General features: G+C 44.8%; 1 protein-coding gene across 1 annotated transcript in view; it reads right to left on the bottom strand.

Annotated features, from left to right (window-relative positions):
• The window catches only part of PTPRN2 (protein tyrosine phosphatase receptor type N2), a 1065701-nt gene that overhangs the window by 384400 nt on the left and 660260 nt on the right, over positions 1 to 21041 (bottom strand). Inside the window, exon 12 of the mRNA XM_061585692.1 lies at positions 2430 to 2494. Within this exon, the coding sequence (XP_061441676.1) occupies positions 2430 to 2494 (65 nt within the window). The remainder of the gene's footprint in view (positions 1 to 2429; positions 2495 to 21041) is intronic.

The following is a 21041-nucleotide window of genomic DNA, read 5'->3' as shown; positions in this document are numbered from 1 at the left end:
GTGCTAAACACAGGTTGGGGAAGATATTTTGTCAGGGCCATAGTGAGAGAGCAAAAGGTTAGCCCTCTGAATGCATGTCATAGTCCTGAACTTGATAGGTCCTCTAGTATCTACTAAGTCGAAAAAAGATTCATACCATTTTAGTATCACATGTGGTTTGGCCCTTAGTAAGCATGCACGGGATAGGACTTCAACGTTCCTAGATGTGGGTGGTTCTTTAGCTGCAGTGGAACAAATATTGAATGTGAATCTTTGGAGGGCATGCAGGTTGGACTGTAGTGAGTTGAATGCAAAGACCAAGCCTAGCATTCAAGCTTTCAGCTCTTCCCCAGTCAGCATGCTGTCCTGGCAGTTTATACAGCCAGAGCCTCCAGCATATTACTGATGCTTGTAGATAACCTGGTGTTTCCCATTGATCATCTGGAACACCTGGTCAATCCATCACAATAAACCACTGGTCATCAAGAGCACTTAATCTCTTATGTATGCAAATGTATTATTAAGGAGTCCACTTCCTGTCCCTGCTGAATCAATCTGGATGCAAGCCTCTCTCACATAGATTTCAGTAAGCCATGCTCTAAGCTGTATTGTAATTGGAATAAGGTTGCTGTTCTATTATGATCTTGTTGCATCTGCCTGACACTGACCACAGACTTTCTAAGACCTGGTCTTCTTAAGTATGCATGCTCTAGGCCCACATATAAACAAGAATACTATGTGCATCACCCAGAACAGTATATCTAAGACTGTGGGAAACATCTGTAGAAATGGCAAAAGTGGCTAACAATGAAACCACAATAGATAAGCATGTATTGTGGTTTCACTGTAAGCCACTTTTGCTACTTCTGCATAAATTAACAGAAGAATTTGCAATATGGTATAGTTCCTGGCAGATTCTGGAAGACTGTACATCATAGAATCATAGAGTTGGAAGGGGCCTTGTAGGCCATCGAGTCCAACCCCCTGCTCACAGCAGGAAATCCACAGCTAGAGCATCTCCCGCAGATAGCTGTCCAGCCTCTAATTGAAGACATCCAGCGAAGGAGATCCCACCACCTCCCTAGGCAGTCGGTTCCATTGCCAAACTGCCCTTACTGTCAAGAAGTTCCTTCTAATGTCCAATCTGAATCTACGCTCCTGCAACTTAAAACCATTAGACCTAGTCCTACCCTCTGGGGCAGCAGAGAACAAATCTGTACCCTTCTCTATGTGACAGCCCTTCAGGTACTTAAAGAGTGCAATCATGTCACCCCTCAGCCTTCTCTTCACCAGACTGAACATGCCAAGTTCCTTCAACCTTTCCTCATAAGACTTGTTCTCCATACCGGCTATCATCCTCGTCGCCCTCTTCTGAACTCACTCTAACTTGTCTATATCTTTCTTAAAATGAGGTGCCCAGAACTGAACGCAGTATACCAGATGAGGCCTGACTAATATAGTGGGACTATTACTTCCCTCGACCTGGAAACTATAGCTCTGTTTATGCAGCCCAAAACCGCGTTTGCCTTTTTTGCTGCAGCATCACACTGCTGGGTCATGTTCAACTTGCGATCCACTACAATTCCAAGGTCCTTCTCACACGCACTACTGCTAAGCCGGGTATTTCCCATCCTGTACCCGTGCATTTTGTTTTTGTGGCCTAAATGCAGAATCTTGCATTTGTCTTTATTGAATTTCATTTTATTAATTTCAGCCCAATTTCCTAGTCTATCCAGGTCCCTTTGGATTTTATTCCTGTCTTCCATTGTGTTGGCTATCCCTCCCAGTTTCGTATCATCCGCAAACTTCATAAGGCTTCCTTTCACCCTGTCATCTAAGTCATTGATAAAAATGTTGAAGAGTATCGGCCCCAGGACACAGCCCTGTGGCACTCCACTCGAAACCTCCTTCCAGTCTGAAGCAGAGCCACCAACGACCACTCTTTGAGTATGGTTTTCCAACCAGTTGTGAATCCACCTGACAGTATTTCCATCTAGTCCGCATTTGACCAGTTTGCTAATCAAAAGGTCGTGGGGGACTTTGTCAAACGCTTTATTAATCTTTATTAATAAATGAATTATTTAGTAAAGGGTTGTTGTTGTTCTGGACAAATTCTTCCAGTTTAGATCTTTGTGGATCTTGAGATGAAAAGAGCTTTACTGAAACCAGGTGGGAATAATCAGACACTTTAATTGCTTTGTTCATTTTAGGGGATTTTGTTCTTGATATATGCCAAAGCTAGGAAATACATTTCTTAAAGGCCACAAAGTTTTACTCATGTGGTTGATGTACTGTGATATTGTATTATGACAGATGCAACAGTTAAATAACCAGAAATTTAAAAAGCCCTTAGGATGATTAACACAGTTCACCTACAAACATCCATGAGAACTAGGATCCCACAAAAAAATCAGACATTTTAGATAATGAGATGTATTGTAGTCACCTACCTCTGCCATGCCAGTCTGCAAAATTTTCAGTCCTGTTACTTTTTCAAGCATGTCTTTGTTATCAGCTGTTAGGAAAATGAAAAATGACAGAGTTAAAGGAAAGTTAAGATTGAGAGGAATTTGCATCATACAATTTCATCACTGCTATAATATTCTCTGGATGCCAAATATTTTGCCACATTCATACATACAGAATCCCTGTTAGTTGGATTAGTTCCATTTAGCAGAAGATGAACTGAGGAATCAAAATGTGCCCTCAGCTAATCAATTAAACCATAGCTGAACATGAGTTGAACCTAGAATCAAGTTTGTAGACCATATATTGGTTGTGCACCATTACATCAACTAAGCAACAGATGTCCGTTTTAATCAATCAATCAATCATATTTATATCCTGTCCATCAGATAACCTCATGAGAAGTAACAAAATATAAACTCAAAGCATAAAACACTCCATACAGTTCAATCCAATACTTCTATAAAACACTCCATCTTTAGAATATTAATATACAGGCAAAAATCTCAAAACCCAAGAGGCCTGGAGAAGGTTTTCAGCTGGCTCCAAAAGATGGGCAGTGTTGGCACCATCCAAATCTCATAGGCTGTTCTACATTAGTCATTACTGGGAAGGTGATGGCCGTGGGCAGGAGTACCTTTTACCAACTCCATTCATTCTTGGAGAAGTTGGACCTGGCCACAGTCTTTCCAGTCTTAGTAACCTCTAAGTCTCTCAGGTCCTGTTCATACTTTCAGAAGGTGTGAGGACACAAATTGTGTTGGTGCTACAGGGCTGTGTACACCAGCCCCACCCCACCATCCCAATGTGCTCCAGCCTCACCCCTCCTGATTGCAGGGAAGAGTCTACGTTTGTTCAGCCAAATACACTTAGAGTTTCCCTTCTGACATTTCCATTCCGGTCTGAATGGAGGTCTGAGTTGGAGCGAGTGGGGCATAGATGTTGGAGGTAAGGTTGACACATAAAGCCCTATGGTCCCTACACAGTTTGTGCCTTCATACATTCTTTTGAACACCTGCATAAGGCATATGTTGGGTTGCCCTTGAACACAATCATAAAACATCAGTTGGTCCAAACTTGATGGTTTTTAATAATTTATTTTATGCTGTACCCTGCCTGGTATTGGTACTGATGAAGGCTAGGCTATAAATCTTTTAAATAAATATATAAACTGTTCCTGCCAGATTGGTATTGAGTTGTAGCAGAATGGACCACACAATGTCAGCTTCATGTCAACTGCCAAATCGGCTGCCAATTTGTTTCTGGGCTCAATTCAAGGTGCTGATACTAGTTTTTTAAGCATTAAATCACCTCCTTCCATATCAGGTTATTCCGGAACTTTGCTCCTACAGACGTTTGGTTGGCTGTAGCTCAGTGGTAGAGCATCTGCTTTGCATGCGTAAGGTCCTTGGTTCAATCCCTGCATCTCTAGGCAGGGCTCGGAGAGAACCCAGTCTGGAACCCAAGAGAGCCGCTGCCAGTTAGGGTAGACAATACTGAGCTAGATAGACCAATGGTCTGACTTGGTATAAGGCAACTTCCTATGTACTGGTTTACACAACCACACCTTTCAGGTGTTTCCATTAGAAGGCCACTATCAGTTCCACATGTTCTTGCAGGAAATCAAGTGGGGGGGTCACCATTCCTACAAACTGGATTTAATATTCAGTTACAAATCTTGTTCATTTCATCCAGGGCAGAAAAATGGCACTGGTTTCTAAAAGATGGACTTGGTATGAACAGGCATTCTCAAGTCCAGCTCTTTGCATTTCTCCATCACTATCAGTCTTCTTAAACCCATAAACCTTTGACCATTCCCCTTGCATGCCAGTTCTTGTGTTAGAAATAAGCGCACATCCATAGCTTCAAAAATGTTTCCTCTCTGCTTCCAAATATGCTTAAGAGCTTTTCTGGACCACAGGCTAGAAGTGTAGATTGAGAGATAATTTAATTCAGTATTGCTATTTAGTTATTTATATAGTGTTTCATGCATTCAAAGACTCAACTAACATCAGTCTATTTATTTATCCTTACAATTCCCTAAAGAGATAGCTAAGTAAATATCATTAAATCCCCTTTGTACAAAGAGAAGGGCAAACTGAGGCAAAAACTCTCCTGGCTGCTCAGAATCAATGCTAGAGTAGGGATTAAGGTACAAGCCTTGTTGAGATAATGATTTCAAACTGCAAGCCTATGGATGTTTTCATGTGTTCCTTGTAATATACATATATGCAAGTTCTTCCACATCAGTGATCATCACATTGATTTCGTGTATAAGTTAAGGTGAATATCAGTTGAGTGGTTAATGGGCATAATAAGTGTCCATTGTGGCATTCCCCAGGCTTCATGGAGAATGTGCACATTAAACTTCCATGAAGAGGAAATTTTGTACATTTTGTAGTCAATATACATAATCTCTAAACAGCCTTGGAAAATGTGCATATATCACCTGAATTTTGTACTTTCTCCAGCCATTATGCAAAATTCATAAAAGCCTATATTGACTGAATTTTGTACATTCTCATGCCATTATCTATAATCTCCAACAGGTAGAATGTACATATCTTGACTGCAGTTTGTATATTCTCTGGGCAATGTGCGCATTCTCCAGTCAGTATTCAGTCTCAAAGAAACCTGCTTTTTTCCTATCTTTTATTCAGAAGTGTGAAATCTGCACACCCTGAGCTGTTGCTGGTTCACTGACTAATTTTTCACAGCTCACAACATACCTTCCCACTGATTAACTGAGCAGTGGAAAGAAAGTGTGGGGCTCCAGAAAAAGCACTAACTTTTCTTCTGCAGTCCAACCCCCTTTTCACTGTGTTTCCCAATCAGCAGAGCAGCACAAGGGGGCTTTCAGGGACAGGAAAGTTTTCAACCTTCCCTCACCCTTCCATGATTTTTTACAAATCCCCCTCCCACTCTTAAGTCAAGTAAAAAGATTAATAGCAGCATGGAGTCAGTCATCATGGAAATTGCAGGGGAGGGAAGATTTAACCACCCGAAGAAGGGTTACCAAGAAGGCAAAAGAGGGCTGGGAGAGTAAGAGTTTGAGGTACCTCTGATCCTGCCCACTGCCATTTCTGGCCCCACACACTGCTGAGGGATTACTTCAAGAGATTCAGCTCTTGACGGGAAAAGACTCCTACTCTAATTGCTGTAGTCTTTTCAAGGCTTTAGGACTCAATGTTGGCAGCATATATGCACTGTCAAAACTCTGGTCAGGGAACATCATGATTTAACAGAGCAGCAGGACATGCCAGCCATTGCAGAAGATGGGGGTAGTGTCAAATCACTGTGCCAGCCTGGAGCCCAAATAGGACCTGATGCTATCAAGTGATGGCAATGGGGCCGGCTCAGCTCACCCTGAAGCAGTCCCCCCCCACCTTTTGCCCCAGCTGGCATAAGCAGCAGTGCTACAGATGCAGTGGTGGCTCCACCACTCCATTAAGCCCTGATGCTCTCCAGCCTGGATTGGTATTGCAATGCAAGAAATAACAGAGGTCATATGCATAGTCTCTAAAAAGAAATCAGAAAATGTGAATTCATTTTCAGTCAATATAATAAGTTTTCTAACATACCACAAACTTCCATTTCAAAAATGGAATTAAAAATGCACAAAACATTAAAGATTTATTGTTTACTTCCAATTATGAAAAATTGCAACAGACATAATCATATAGGGTTTTTTCCCTCCAAATGTTAGTGCAGCTAAGATTTCATACCAAACAGGGTGAATGTGCACATTCTTCATGAGGCCTGGAAAATGTGCGCAATGGATGGTTATTATGCATGTTAACTGCTCAACTTACCTTCCCCTTAACATATAGATACTAAACAACTGAGTTTATACATATGGGAATAATTGGAAAGAAGGAACACTCAAATCCCACTGACTGCAAAATTGACGTGTAAGGTGTCTCCAATATACTAAAATATATTTAAGCAAAATACAGTTACCTGAATATGTTCTATTTCACAATTAACAAGACTACATAAATTCATATGAAAAGTAAGTTAACTGTCAATACTCTATATCTATTTATACATAGTTCTTCCTAATCAAAGGAAGCTTTGGATAACATTTTAGGGCCCTCACTATTTTGTTGTTATATGCCTTCAAGTCAATTATCACTTATGGTGACCCTATGAATCTTTTTTTGCCCTCACTATAGTCATAAGATCCTCTGTGGTGCAGAGTGGTGGTAATGCAGCCGAAGCTCTGCTCATGGCCAGAGTTCGATTCCAACGGAAGGAGGAAGTCAAATCTCCGGTAAAAGGGGTCGAGGTCCACTCAGCCTTCCATCCATCTGTGGTTGGTAAAATGAGTGCCCGGCATATGCTGGGGGGTAAAGAAAGGCCGGGGAAGGAACTGGCAATCCCACCCCATATATACGGTCTGCCTAGTAAACATCACAAGACATCACCCTAAGAGTCGGAAACGATTCGCACTACAAGTGCGGGGACACCTTTACCTTTATAGTCATAAAGAAAGCTCAGAATATGGAGATATGTAGACAAATTCTGGTTTTTGCCATTTACCCCTCAAATCAGTTAAACATGACAGAAGGAAAACTGATATAAATGCAGGCTGCAGTGTTTGACACTCACATGACAATTACTGTCAGAACTCTGGCTTCATTATGGAACTTTCCAAGCCATTGTCCACTACTGGAATCAATATTGAATGTTTATGAACATTTCTGCTGCCCAAAGGTTTAAAAATACTTTCAGCACAGAAGGCCAGGAGGCAGGTGAGGCTGTGTGATGATAGCGAGAGAATGTTGCTTCTCTGCTGCACACATCACACTACTGGTCATTTGATAAATGTATTTTTTCATTTATTTAACAACATTTACATACTGCTTGAAAGTAAAGACCTCTAAGTGGTTTACAAAACATTAAAATTATCAATAAAACAATTAAAAACAAATACTTAAAAACACATTTAAATCAATTAAAACAACTGCTAAGGCTGAAATCCAGTACATGCTTACCTGAGAGTAAGTTGGAGCTCACTTCTGAGTAATAATAATAATAATAAAATTTTATTTGTGAGCCGCCTATCTGGCTGAGTTAACGGCCACTCTGGGCGACGTACAATAACACAATAAATACAACATATGAATAAAAAAACAGTCAATAATTAATCTAAAACCAGCCTTCCAATTAATAACATCATAAAAACTAATCCACCCCAAAAACCCTATAGGCCTGCCTGAATAGCCAGGTCTTCAAGGCCCGGCGGAAACACATCAGGGAGGGGGCATGTCGAAGGTCAAAAGGGAGGGAGTTCCAGAGGGTGGGGGCCACAATCGAGAAAGCCCTCTCTCTGGTCCGCACCAGCCTGGCTGTTTTGACTGGCGGGACCGAGAGGAGGTCTTGTGTGGCTGATCTTGTCAGGCGGCATAATTGGTGATGCTGGAGGTGCTCCTTCAGATAAACTGGGCCGAAACCGTATAGGGCTTTAAAGGTCAACACCAACACCTTGAATTGGGCCCGGTAAACAACTGGTAGCCAGTGTAGGTCTACTAACACCAGAGTTATGTGATCACAGCGACGGCTGTTCCTAATCACACGTGCCGCCGCATTCTGTATCAGCTGTAATTTCCGGACCGTTTTCAAGGGTAACCCCACGTAGAGCGCATTACAGTAGTCTAAGCGAGAGGAGACCAGGGCATGTATCACCCGTGGCAGCAGATGGACAGGAAGGTAGGGTCATAGCCTCTGTATTAGATGTAATTGATACCAAGCTGCCCTGCTCACTGCCGAGACCTGAGCCTCCATGGACAGCTGGGAGTCAAGAATGACCCCAAGGCTACGGACCTGGTCTTTCAGGGGTAATCTCACCCCATTAAGCACCAGGTCTATATCTCCCAACCTTCTCTTGTCTCCCACGAGCAACACCTCGGTCTTGTTGGGGTTTAGCTTCACCCTATTCTCTCCCATCCATCCACTAACGGATTCCAGGCACTTGGACACGGTATCCACAGCCACCTCTGGTGAGGACTTAAACAAGAGATAGAGCTGAGTGTCATCCGCATATTGGTGACACTGCAGCCCAAAACTCCTGATGATGGCCCCCAGCAGCTTTACATAGATGTTGAATAGCATGGGGGAGAGGATAGAACCCTGTGGTACTCCACAATTAAGAGGCCAAGGGTCTGAAACCTCATCCCCCAATGCCACCCGTTGGTGCCTATCTGAGAGATAGGAACGGAACCGACTTCCCAGGAGGATCCCTCCGCCTGTGCAGCTCTGAGACGGGCTCCCATCTTGGATGAAACTTTTTCAGCCTTAAATCCAGTCAGAAGGGTTTTTTTTGACTGGGGATAATTTCTTCCGGATAAGGAAGAAACGTGAGATTTCCCACACAGCTTTGTTGTGGTTGTGGGAGACTGGAATTCGTCAGAATCGTCTGTGAAAGAAGGTCTTCCAGCAGCTCGGACAGAGCGAGGATTTATAGCCAGCTCAGCTGAATAAGTGACCCATTTTTTTTCCTTTTTTAAAAAAACGGACTAACAGGCAAGCATCCTCCTGTCTATGCTTATCACTTTCTTATCTATACAGCTAAAGAGATTTGTCAAAGGATCGGCAATTAAGAGAACCTGGGTGAGCCAAAACTTTCCTTCTTTTTTACTCACGGAACTAAGGGGGAGGAAAATAAAAATAGCCTATCTTTTTCCTATTGCAAAAAGCTGACATGGAAAATGGCATTGTAAAGATTACAACGGATGAGGGGTTTCTAATTGGAAGAGAAAAGAAAAATCTTTTTGATTTATAAGACTTTTGTGTAATATATGTCTGGAACTATTTTTTCTGATCTACTTTTTCTTTTTTCTTTTTTGACGAATCTGCTCATTCTCGTTGCTACTAGTCATTAGGACGCTGTGAACTAAAGCTGTTTTTGCACTTCTGGGCATATAAGAGATAAGGGCTGTCTAGAGTGTGACGCCAGTTGGTTTGAAAGATTAACTCCTTTATAACTGGATAAAGAAATAAACTGCTCTTTGCTTGGGACATTGAAAATTGAAGGAGTTTAGTTCCTTTGGCTTTAAGAATGACAATTAAGAAGATCATGGATGTACAAGAAGGGACTTTATCTTTAGACATGTTTCAGAAAATAATGAATGGGATTAAGTCAATAAAACAAGAATTGAGAAATAATAGACAAGCGTGGAGAATTGAATTTGATGAAATGAGACAGGAGCTGAAAGAAATTCAGGATTCTATGAGAAAGGAGAATAAAGATAGATCTGGAAAATCAAAAAAGGATGAAAGAGAAATTAAAAGCAAGGTTCAAACTATGGAGATTGGATTAAATATGGACATGGAAAAAGATTTGGATTTCCTGGTTGTGATGGATCCTGGAGACAAATATTATGGTTTGGAAATCAGCGCTGTCCCTGAAGGAATTGAAGAGATTGGAGATAAAGATATTATCAGTTCAAAAAAATTCCTGGACTGGAAGGATTTGATGGAACTTGAAATGGAGAAAGTTAACAGAATTAATCCCTGTTATGTGTTAATGGAAAAATCTTCAAGAGATGTGCTAGTGTATCATGTAAAAAAGAGGAACAGAGATGCGGCTTTGCAACAATACTTCAGTGATACGTTCGGAATTGATGGCAAGAAAATATCTGTGATAAAGGAAATTCCTATCAGACTTTTATTATATGACTATGACAGCAAGATTATTGGGTGCGTAAAGATGGAAGATGGAAGATGGAACCAATATGGATAATGGAAGAAGAGCGATTTGAAATTACTGGACTTAGTAGACTTGATGAGTTGGATTGACATGTTTATTTAGAAAAAAAATTGATGGACATATATCTCAAAGATTGGAAACTTCTCTTTGACTTTTTGTGGAAGAATGAAATGATATGATGTTAATGAGATTTGAAACCAATTAAGATAACCGCTGGAGAAAGGTGATTTTATAATCTATTAAGAGACAGGCTTGTTATATATTATAGATTTATAGCTGAACTACGACAAATCGGAAGTCAATATTTTTATTTTTATTTTTTTATTGTATTAGTTATTGATTTGTGTGTTTTTTTCTTTTTGTATTGTTTTGGTTTTGAAAATCTGAATAAAAATTAATTGAAAAAAAAGAGAGAGAGATAGGAACGGAACCACTGTAAAACAGTGCCCCCTATTCCTAATCCCTCTAGGTGATTTAAAAGGATACCGTGGTCAACGGTATCGAAGGCCGCTGAGAGGTCCAGGAGGACGAGGAAGGTATGTTCTCCCCTATCCAACGCCCTCCTCATATCATCCACCAGGGCAACCAAGGCTGTTTCAGTTCCATGTCCAGTCCTGAAGCCTGATTGGAATGGATCTAGATAATCTGCTTCATCCAAGTGTGTCTGTAACTGTTTGGCCACCACTCGCTCAATCACCTTGCCCAAGAATGGTAAATTAGAGACTGGGCGAAAGTTATTCAACTCTTGAGGATCCAAGGAGGACTTTTTCAAGATGGGCTTTATCACTGCCTCCTTGAAGGCTGATGGCATTGCACCCTCTTCCAAGGATGCATTTACCACTGCCTTGATCCCTTCACTCAATCTCTCTTTGCAGCTCATAATGAGCCACGAGGGGCAAGGATCAAACAGACAGGTGGTTGGCTTCACAGTAGAGAGCACCTTGTCCACTTCCTCAGAGGGAAGAGGCTGAAACCGATCCCACCAGACCGGAATGCAACTGGCCGGCTCTGGCCCACTTCCTGTATCCACGGCGTATGGAATCATGCTCTTCAGATGCTCGATTTTAGCGGCAAAGTGTTTAGCAAATCTATCACAGGAGGCTTTAGAATGCTCAATGGGTTCCTGAGCAACTGGACCGACCAGGCTTCGGACCACTTGGAACAACCTCCTGGGACAACACTCTGCAGACGCAATAGAGGCAGCCAAGAAGTCCCTCTTTGTTGCCTTTGTTGCCACCTGGTAGGCAGCTATCGCTGCTCTGACCAGTGTCCGATTGACTTCGGCGCAAGATTTCTGCCACCGGCACTCTAGTCGTCTCACCTCCTGTCTCAGACCCCGCAACCATGGTGTATACCAGGGTGCTATCTGAGCTCTATTCAGGGGGAGAGGACGTTTCGGAGCCACCCGGTCTATTGCCCTAGTGATCTCCCTGTTCCACTCCATCACCAGAGTTTTGACCGGGCATCCTTCAGTCAGCTCCAGGTCACCCAGCGCATTCAGGAATCCTTTTGGCTCCATCAGGTGTCTGGGACGGACCATCCTAATAGTTCCCTGTCCCCTGCGGAGAGTGTGTGGCATTGAGAGGTCTATATTCACCAGATAGTGATCTGACCATGACATGGGGTTAGAAAAAACAGCCCCCATTTTCAGAGCACTTCCCTCCCCTCCCGAGACAAACACAAGGTCAATAGCATGACCGGCTACATGAGTGGGCCCTATATTACTAAGGTGCAGTTCCCAGGAAGTCATGGTTTCCATGAAATCCCGAGGGGCTCCAGTGAGAGCGGTCTCGGCATTCACGTTGAAGTCCCCCAAAACCAATAGGTTGGGGGAGAGCGTCCGCACGTCCGAGACCACCTCGGAACACCTCGGTCAGGGAGTCTACTGTGCAATGGGGTGGGCGGTACACAAGTAGAATCCCTAAACTGCCCTTTGGGCCCAACTTCCAGTACATGCAGTCAACAAACTTGGTCTCGTGGAGAGGGGGTCTGGCGAAAACCAAGGACCCCCGATAGATGACTGCCACTCCTCCTCCCCGCCTACCAATCCTCGGCTGCTGTGCGTATTGGAAACCGGCTGGACACATGGCCTCAAGCGTAGGAGCTGAGGCCTCATCCAGCCAGGTCTCTGTAATACACACCAGGTCTGCGTTCTCATCCAGGATCATATCATGGATAAGCGTTGTTTTCTGCACCACAGATCTGGCGTTACACAACAGCAGTCGAATGTCAGATGGAGTCCTGCATCTCCCAGTTGTCTTCTGGTTGTGGACAGGCCCGGAACAAGGGATGGATATTATGCATCTATCCCTTGTTCCCCTAAACTGGCATGGCCTGCCACCCGCGCCTCTCCAGGATCTAGCCTAGCCTTTTTATATCATGGCTCCCCACCCTCCCCACAGTACCCCCCTCCGGTCTGCACATGTCTCCCTCCCTGTTTGCCGATCAGGCAGGCCCTCCACCCCCAGATAAATAAGTATAAGATTGTCCGTGTCTCTCTTGCTTCACAAGGCGGGGTCGGCTCGCCTGCAGCCGGTGGGTCTCTTGCCTCCTGCCACTCCCGGGTTTCCACCACAGCTCTCTCCTGTCTCTCCTGTCTCCACTCCTCGCTGCCTTCCCGGCGCACCCAGTGGCTCCTTCTCCTCATCGAGGCCGAAAAACACCTCGACGTCCTCCTTCCTTCTCAGTCCCGTTCTTCCGGAGCGGCCAACGAAAGCGCGCCGTGCCACGTTGATGGTACTGCGGCCTCACCCTCCGCCACGAACGAGGCTGCTGGAAGACAAGGCGGGCAGCGCGGACGGCGCTGCTGTACCTGAGCTGCAGCTTGCGGCTTAAGCCCGCTGCTCCTTCGCTCAAACGCCACCCCTCCTCCTAGAAGGCAATCAGGCGGCGGTGGCTAGAGGGCCGCGGTGGGAAACGTAGATCGTAATGGCAGTGGAGAACACCGGTGGACTGCTGCCGGGAAGGTACAGGGTGGGGAGGGGAAAGGACCCCCACAGAACCCCCGCAGGGTGAATAGTCGCCCTATGCGACCTTTCTCATCAGGTCCCATCATCAGGCCCCCGCAGTAGGTGGTAGGCCACACTCGTCCCCCGGCTTCACTTTCTGCGGCATTCTTACTGCCACACCACAACCACCGCACCAAAATTACAAAAGGACAAAGAGAGGGCGGGCAACACCCAAAGGGAGGGGGAGAAAAGCGCTTGCTCACACAAGTCCCACGTGAGCCCAGAAGAATATTAAAAAGATGTTAAAAGATGTTAAGAAGATAAGCAGCGGAGCTCCAAACACAGCATCCTCCTACGCCGCCATCTTCTCTCTCCCCACTCATATATTGGATTGCAGCCTAAATGATGTATGAATGTTATATATTGAGATGTGTGCTACTGGTGTGTGTGAACAGTGTGTGCCTGAGTATTGCAGATGAGTCATTGGAATAGACATGTATGTAAACTGGGAAGTGTATCAGAGAGACTGAAGAAAAAATGGATGCAGAAAAAAATGGAGAAATGGAAATGGACTGCCTTCAAATCGATCCCGACTTATGGCTACCCCATGAATAGGGTTTTCATGGTAAATGGTATTCAGTGGGGGTTTACCATTGCCTCCCTCTGAGGCTAGTCCTCCTCAGCTGGCTAGGGCCTGCTCAGCTTGCCACAGTTGCACAAGCCAGCGCCTTCCTTGTCCGCAACTGTGAGTTGGGGGGCAACTGGGCTCCTTGGGACTATGCGGCTTGCCCACGGCTGCATAGGTGGCAGGGCACGTAACCCCTGAGCCACTCACTGTGGGGGTGATCTTTAGCTGGCCCTTGACACCCAGGAGACACAAGCGGGGATTTGAACTCACAGACTCTGGACTCCCAGCCAGGCTCTCCTCCCCAGTTCATAAGAGTCTCCAGTTGTAATACATCTATTAGTAAGCAATTATGTATTGAAATACCATTTGTTGCAGCGAGAGTATATTGATTGAATAATTGCAGCTTGTGGTTTTTATTATTATGAATTGTTTAGAACAGAGGTGAAGATACATGACATTTGTTACACCAAGATGACCTTGGAACTATTAAAATAAAGTTTAGTGTGCTGAATTTAACTTTATTCCTCAAATCTCTGTCTGCAGCCCCCCAAATTAAGATCTTAATCAAGTTGGTACTTATACAATGTTACCTCTTTGAAAAACTTTATTACCTAACTGTTAAAAAATAGGTGGTGTGACAGAGGCAAAGCAATGGACTTTATCAATCCTTTCAAAGTGTGGAGACAATATTCAAATCTATAGTTGTGAGAACACTACAGATTTATTCATTTGGATCAAAAATCAAAGGTTAAAATCAGAATGCAACCAAATGTTGCATATATTGCAAGAAAAGGAAAATTTTACCCTTTTACGGGTGCAATCCAACTTGCATTTACACCAAGCTGAGGGGAACTGGATGCAGGGGAACTCTGGCTCAGCTGTCAGCCAGGCTGGCTGAGCTGGGACCCAGCCAGCTCAGCCAAGACCGGCACAAATGGGCCTGGGGGAAGCTGGTGGAAGGGCTGAAAAGGGGACATTCTGGTGGTGTGGCAGGGGAGGAGCCAAGGCGAGGGGGTGTACACTTCATTCAACTCCCATTTGGAGCAGCCCCCAAGGTCCCAAGTCAGGGAAAGTTACATTGGGAAAAAGGCCAGTCTAAGGAAATATTTACAATGGAAGGCAATAGAGAGGGCCCGATCCCCTTCGATCAGGCCCAGGCACACTGGCCACCCCCACCCTTACCTGTTCGAAACAGCCTGATGGATATGGCGGAGTCCACGGCCAATGAAGCAGCAGCAGCAGCAACAGAATTTAAACTTAGCATGCCCCATACCCTCCTCACTCCATGCACTCACTGGCACAGCATGGCATGCTGCCAGTTGGCCTCCCAATTTGGGGACTTTGTGCTTGGGACAGGAGCTCAGAGCACTTGGGGAAAAGGGACTTTGCTCTGGGGAAACACCCTCCACAAACACTGGGCTCTTTGAGAACTTTCCCCACAAACTCCACACCTCCTCAGAAAGGGAGAGGAAAAATGTCCCATATGCTAACACCTCTCTCTCTAGTTTCCCTCCGTACCAGGTATCCACTACCACCCCCAGCACCGCAGCTCCAGCCAGCATGACCACTACACATGCAGAAGAAGAAACTGCAAGGTTAGTCTAGGAAGGAGCTCTCCCCTGGAAAGCCCCACCACTTCCATCCCCACCAGGGAGGGTTGGGGTCAGCCCTGGATACCCCTCCCCCTGCACAGACTGCCCTAGCCCTCCCAGCAGTGAATGCCCGTACCCCCAGGCTACATCAATATAAGCGGGTAACAGCAGCGCCCACAGCCCCACCTGCAGCCGCCTGCAACACTGGCCCAGACACTGGCACAGGGTAGGTGGCCCCATAGCTACAGCGGTAAGACAGCCAGGGGATCCTGCCGGGTGGAAAGGCCCTCAACCTCCAGGCTACACTACCGTCAGGCTATGCAATTCCCTTGCAGGCATGCTGTTGCCACGGAGGCAGCAGCACTTCCAGCCACACCAAAGGAGGTACCGGAGGTGCAAGAGCTATATCTGCACAAAAGCAGCTGATTCCTCTTGTAAAGGGACAGTCCAGATAATGGCTTAAAATATGCATATAATGTGCTGAAATCATTTACATAAGCTTATAATGGCTTAGCTTTTAGTTTAGTGTGGCATAGAGGAGAGAGGAAAATGTTCTCTTTTGAAAATGGGTTTCTCCAACCCTCTCTTCTGGAGAAAGCATTGTTTTCTTATAAAGCAGAGTACGGTACAAGAAAAAATGTCTGGACAGACGACCATTGTGTTATGTTAACTATCAACATGAAGTAAGAGGAAGCTCATTATATGGCATATATGATACTTGCAGCCAGGGCAGAGCAGACTTTCCTGGGAGTTGAGAAGTCCCACCAGAAGCCTGATTAATGATCTGATGGAGAGCCTGATGAGGCTGCAGAAAGAAACAGCAAGGAGGCAGCTAGTGCCGCTTCTAACAGGCAGTAGCAGATAAGGCCATGGGAACACACCTTTCCTTAGATAAAAGTATATAAAAAGCCAGGCTGTATAGCACTCATGACCCCCCCCCCCCGCTCTAAAGAAAGCAGGAGAACCATCCATTTATTCCATGCATGACATCTGATGGGTGATGTATCATGACATGTATTTCTATGTACTTTGTACTTTGGCTCTGTGATATGACTTAGAGTTTAACTTAGTCCTTCATCTATTGTAACTTGTTTTAACTAAGATGTGCCTTCAGAGTCTTATACTTTGATGTTAAATGGATATCCAGCAACTTCTTTCATGCTGATATATATTTCTATTTTTCTGTTTCTGGAATGATGGCTAAGGCCACCTAGAATGCTTTTTATTAGTTGTAGTGTGCAAGATAGAAATAAATAGCATATATTATAAAGACTGTTCTGCTGTCTGAAGTCTGACTACAGGCATGGCACTGGATTTCAATGTGGGCAGCCAGCATCATGCACAGCTCCTTGATGGCCTGTCTGTCCAGACAGAAGAACTGATAGCACTGCAGGTCAGTCAGGGCTAGGGCACACAGGTTTGCAGGGATGTTGTGATGCTCCACACCCTCCGATGCATCTGCTGGTCCAGGACATAGGCCAGGAGGATGGGCAGGTGCAGTTGTGGAGGTGATGGCACCAGATACAGGCAAGGGGGGACTGGGGAGGGCCTTTTGGATGGCACTGTGGATGAGGTGGAGCTGTTACTTGGGTGGCAGCAATGCATGCAATCCCTCAGCCTCAATGAGAGCCCACCCTGGTGCCTACTGCCCATGTAGGGAGGGTGGCTGCAACCTAGGGCTGTTGGCACCAACTCCCAGAACAGCCCTGCCCCCCCATCATCACCCAGGAGGGCTTACAGGTGCCCCTAATGACCCTGTCCTTTGTGTTGCCACCCAAAGGGGTGGCACTGCCAGTGCTGCCCCCTCCAGCAGTGGCAGCACCACCAGCAGGAATGATGAGAGCAGGGATGGCCACGGTGACAAAAGGGATGCTCACCTAGCCCAAGCAACAGGGATGCAGAGCCTCTCACAACCCCCCTGCCTGAGAGATGAGGGATGTTGGGGTGGTGGAGGATGTGGTGGGGGAGGAAGAGGATGAGGAGTGCCTGACAAGTGGGGTGATGGCGAGCTGGAAGGGGTGCCCTTGGTGGAGGCTGGCCTATACGACAGGGAGAGATTACATCCACATGCCAGGGGCCTTCATCCTCCGCAGCCACTTCTTGCGGGCTTGTGTGAAGGACAGCTATCATGAGGCTGGGTGCTTCTGGCAGGATGCTGCCACAACCTCAGCAGTTGTGGTGCACGCTATCTGCAAAGGCATTGAGGAGGTGGCAACACAGCTGCGGGCAATGACGGCATCTGTGCAGGGTGTGCAGGGCTTGGTGGATGGGGCATGGCAGCTGCCCAAGGCCAGTCTGAGGCCCTCCACTGAAGCATGCAGCAGATCTGGAATGACATAGCAATGGTGGTGGCAGAGATGGTGGTGTCCATGGTGACCACTTTCCTCTGTGCCTTGCTGGAGGCAGTGCAGGCTGATGGGCCTTGCTGTGTCCATAGACGCAGGGTGCAGGTAAAGGTGGGCAGGGGGGGCAGGGGGGATGATAAGAATGAGGGGATGGGGGGAGGAGGCAGGGGGTGCCCATCCACAGCCCCCCCAGCCTGAGATGCCAGTGAGGATGTGCCATGGTGTTTCTGGGGCAGGCATGGTGGGGGCTTTCTCCCCAGCTGCTTTCTGTTTGCTGGAGCTGTGACAATGTGTCTGTGCTTGGTATCTTTCAATAAACGTTCTTTCTGCATCTTCCTGTATGATGTGTGCTCCTTGGGGTGGCGAGTGGCTGTGTGTGTGGTGGGGATGCTGAGGGGGTGCATGCTATGGGAGCAATGGGTGTGTGTGTGGTGGTGGCCTCCATGTGTGTTTGTTTACCTGGTTGTGTTGGGTCATGCTGCCTGTGAGTGTGACTGGTGGAGCGGACGGTGGGTGTGCCTGTTGTGTGTGTGTGGGGTTGCTGTGCTCTGCTACTGGGGTAGCTACTGCTGTGGCCGCCGTGCAGTCATCCTGAGTCCATGATGTGTGTGGGTGCATTCCATGCTGCCAATACCAGGTTGCATTCCAGGGGCTGGTGATGGGGTTCTGGCTCTGTCTGGCGGGCATCAGCAGGATGCCTGGGGGTCTCCTGTGTGTTTCCCCAGGGTGGCGGTTCCTGCCGCCATGGCAATGGGCACTCTACCAGGAGCCTGTTGTTTCCTTGGCATTCTGGTCGCAAACTTCTGTGTCTCCTGAGGACAAGTGGACTTGTATTTTGTGGTTCGTACTCCCCAGTAGGGGTGTTTGGGAGCGTGGGCTCATGATTTTCTGCAGGTTGAGTTGCCATCCAGCTGGCCCAGAGGCTCCTGAATGGCAACTGGATGCAACAGCCGGCTTCCCCTGTGTTGGATTGCTCTGCCCCAATACTTTAACTATTCATGTTGTATGTTGTGTTAGACATGTGAGCATAATTTTTAAAACATGACTTCAAAGTGTGGAGACATAATTCTGATTTGTATTTGTAATTGTGAGGACAAAATGGAGCAATATTCAGTTTAAGGCTGCAGTTGTCAACACACTAAATATTAAGCACACTGGAGATAGTAGGACGTCTGAAGAAACATGCATAGGAGTGTGCTGTAAAGCCATCAGGCATTTAAAAAAGCATTATATAGTTGGTGAACATGCTCTAATATCACAGCCATGTTGGAAGATAATTATTTAGAAAATTAATAGTTAAAAAAAGAAAGAAAGCAAAGACAGGACCCTAGAAATACACCTGTATTATAACATTTTCCTCAACTACATAAAATATAATGTGGATAGCACTCATTGCCAGGAAAGATGCAAGAAATGTGAGCTGCTATTTTAAGGAAAAGCAATGAACAACATATGAATTCCTTTTTAAAAAAATTCTCCCCATGAGACAAAGGGGTTTCTGAACACACAAAAAGTCCATTAAAATTAAATTCGGTAGATGAAGGATATGCAAATTACATGAAGAAGTGGAACCCTATAATGTTCTCAAAATTTGGCAATAGTCAATTTAATTAGTATTTTAATTTATCAGAATAATTCTTTGCACTTGACAATTCCATATAATTAAGCACGTAGCTATAGTGGAGTAATATCGCCTGCTCTCTTTATACCAGTTATTTCAACCTGAAAGAATATGTTGAAGTCTCTTCTGTGATCTAAATTACAATGGGGACAACTTAATGGGTTTGCTCTATTAAGCAGTACAACTAGAGGGTTACTGAGTGTTCAGAGAGGTAGAGGTTGCCACAGTTCAGGGTCTTAGTTCTGACTAAAAGAGAGCTGAGGCACTTCCTGAACAACATAATTTATTTCTGTGGTGTATGGGAGAGGAATGGAGAGAAACCATTTTATGACAAAAACAGCTGAAATCCTTAAATTTCTTGCATCATAATATACAGCAGACTTCAGTGGGATTGCTTCAAAAAAAGAGGACTGAGACATTCTTTGATGGCTAATGCAAATACCATTAGCGGCTTGGGTCTTGTATGTTAAGAATGCATTTCTTTCTTTCTTACTGCTAAAGCTAAGCCATCCATTGGGTTGGGATAGATGACCTTCACATCTCTCCCAGCAGTAATTTCTGCCATTCTATGAAATGAGGAGATGGTTTAATGTTTGGTAACCACATCAAAATAGGCATCATTAGGTAACTCTTGGGTACTAAGCACTATGGGTCATGATGCCAAAGAGGAGCTTTCTGCCAGACCTCTTAATCTGCAAAACAATTCCATTTAAGCACTGCTGACTTATTTTCTTGCTGAAGTCAATGATGGAATTCATACTCTTTACAGACCTGAACTTACAAGATCTGAACAGGGTGGTTCATGACAGATGCTATTGGAGGTTGCTGATTCATAGGATCGTCATAAGTCATAATCGACTTGGAAGTATATAACAACAACAACTATAAAAGTAAAAAATAGGGTCAGAAATAAGAGAAAGAAAACACTGACATTTCAGCATCCTTTGGGCTTTTATCTTGCAGGAAAAGTTGAAATGTTAGGTATATTTGCTCCTTTCAAATAAATACTGTAGTTGACATTTGTATAGCACAGATAATTTCATATAATGATCTGAGACCACTTGACAAACATCAACTAAGTTTTCAAGTCTCATAACATCTGGTAGTAAATGTAATTTGGCTAGTATTAATTTGCCTTACTAATTTTTAATACAAATCAATAGGTCTGTGTAGTTATGGTGAATGGATTAAAAACAGTTATTCAGTGACAGGTAAATTTTGAAAATGCCTTGACTTCTTCTATGCAGGGATTGCCAACCTGGCACCCATGAAAGGTCTCAGTAAATATCCCCTCTAGGGATGGGGCTGAATATTCACTAAATCAATTAATGGATTTTGACATAATCCAACAATTTTTTTCGGACCAGCATTGATTTCTTGTAGCAGGTCACAGGTGTCATTGGCACAATTAAAAAAAATAAATCTGCTCTGAACTTTACGTTATTGTCTTTGTAATCAGCTTTCCTCTAAGCTGATGAATTTTTAACTCAGTGGACAAGTGCCTACAGCAAAAGCATTTTCATTAGCAATTATGTTATTTTTTTTGCTGGGGAAAAATGCAGATCGGCAATTGCAAAAGAATAGGAAGAATCAGATAGCATTCCAACTTAGCTCTAATCCATATCAACTGATACACCAGGGAATATTAGATGGAACACTCGATCCAATATTGGCATTTCAGGACATTCTTTCTTTGCTAAAACCCTTCCTGACTCGGAAACCGCCAGTAACAAATAGATCATATTCACGCA

This window comes from Rhineura floridana, chromosome 10 (genome assembly GCF_030035675.1).
Source record: "Rhineura floridana isolate rRhiFlo1 chromosome 10, rRhiFlo1.hap2, whole genome shotgun sequence".
Taxonomy (NCBI): Eukaryota; Metazoa; Chordata; class Lepidosauria; order Squamata; family Rhineuridae; genus Rhineura; species Rhineura floridana.
The sequence above is the reverse complement of the archived record's forward strand: the minus strand, read 5'-3'. Positions and strand labels throughout refer to the sequence as shown.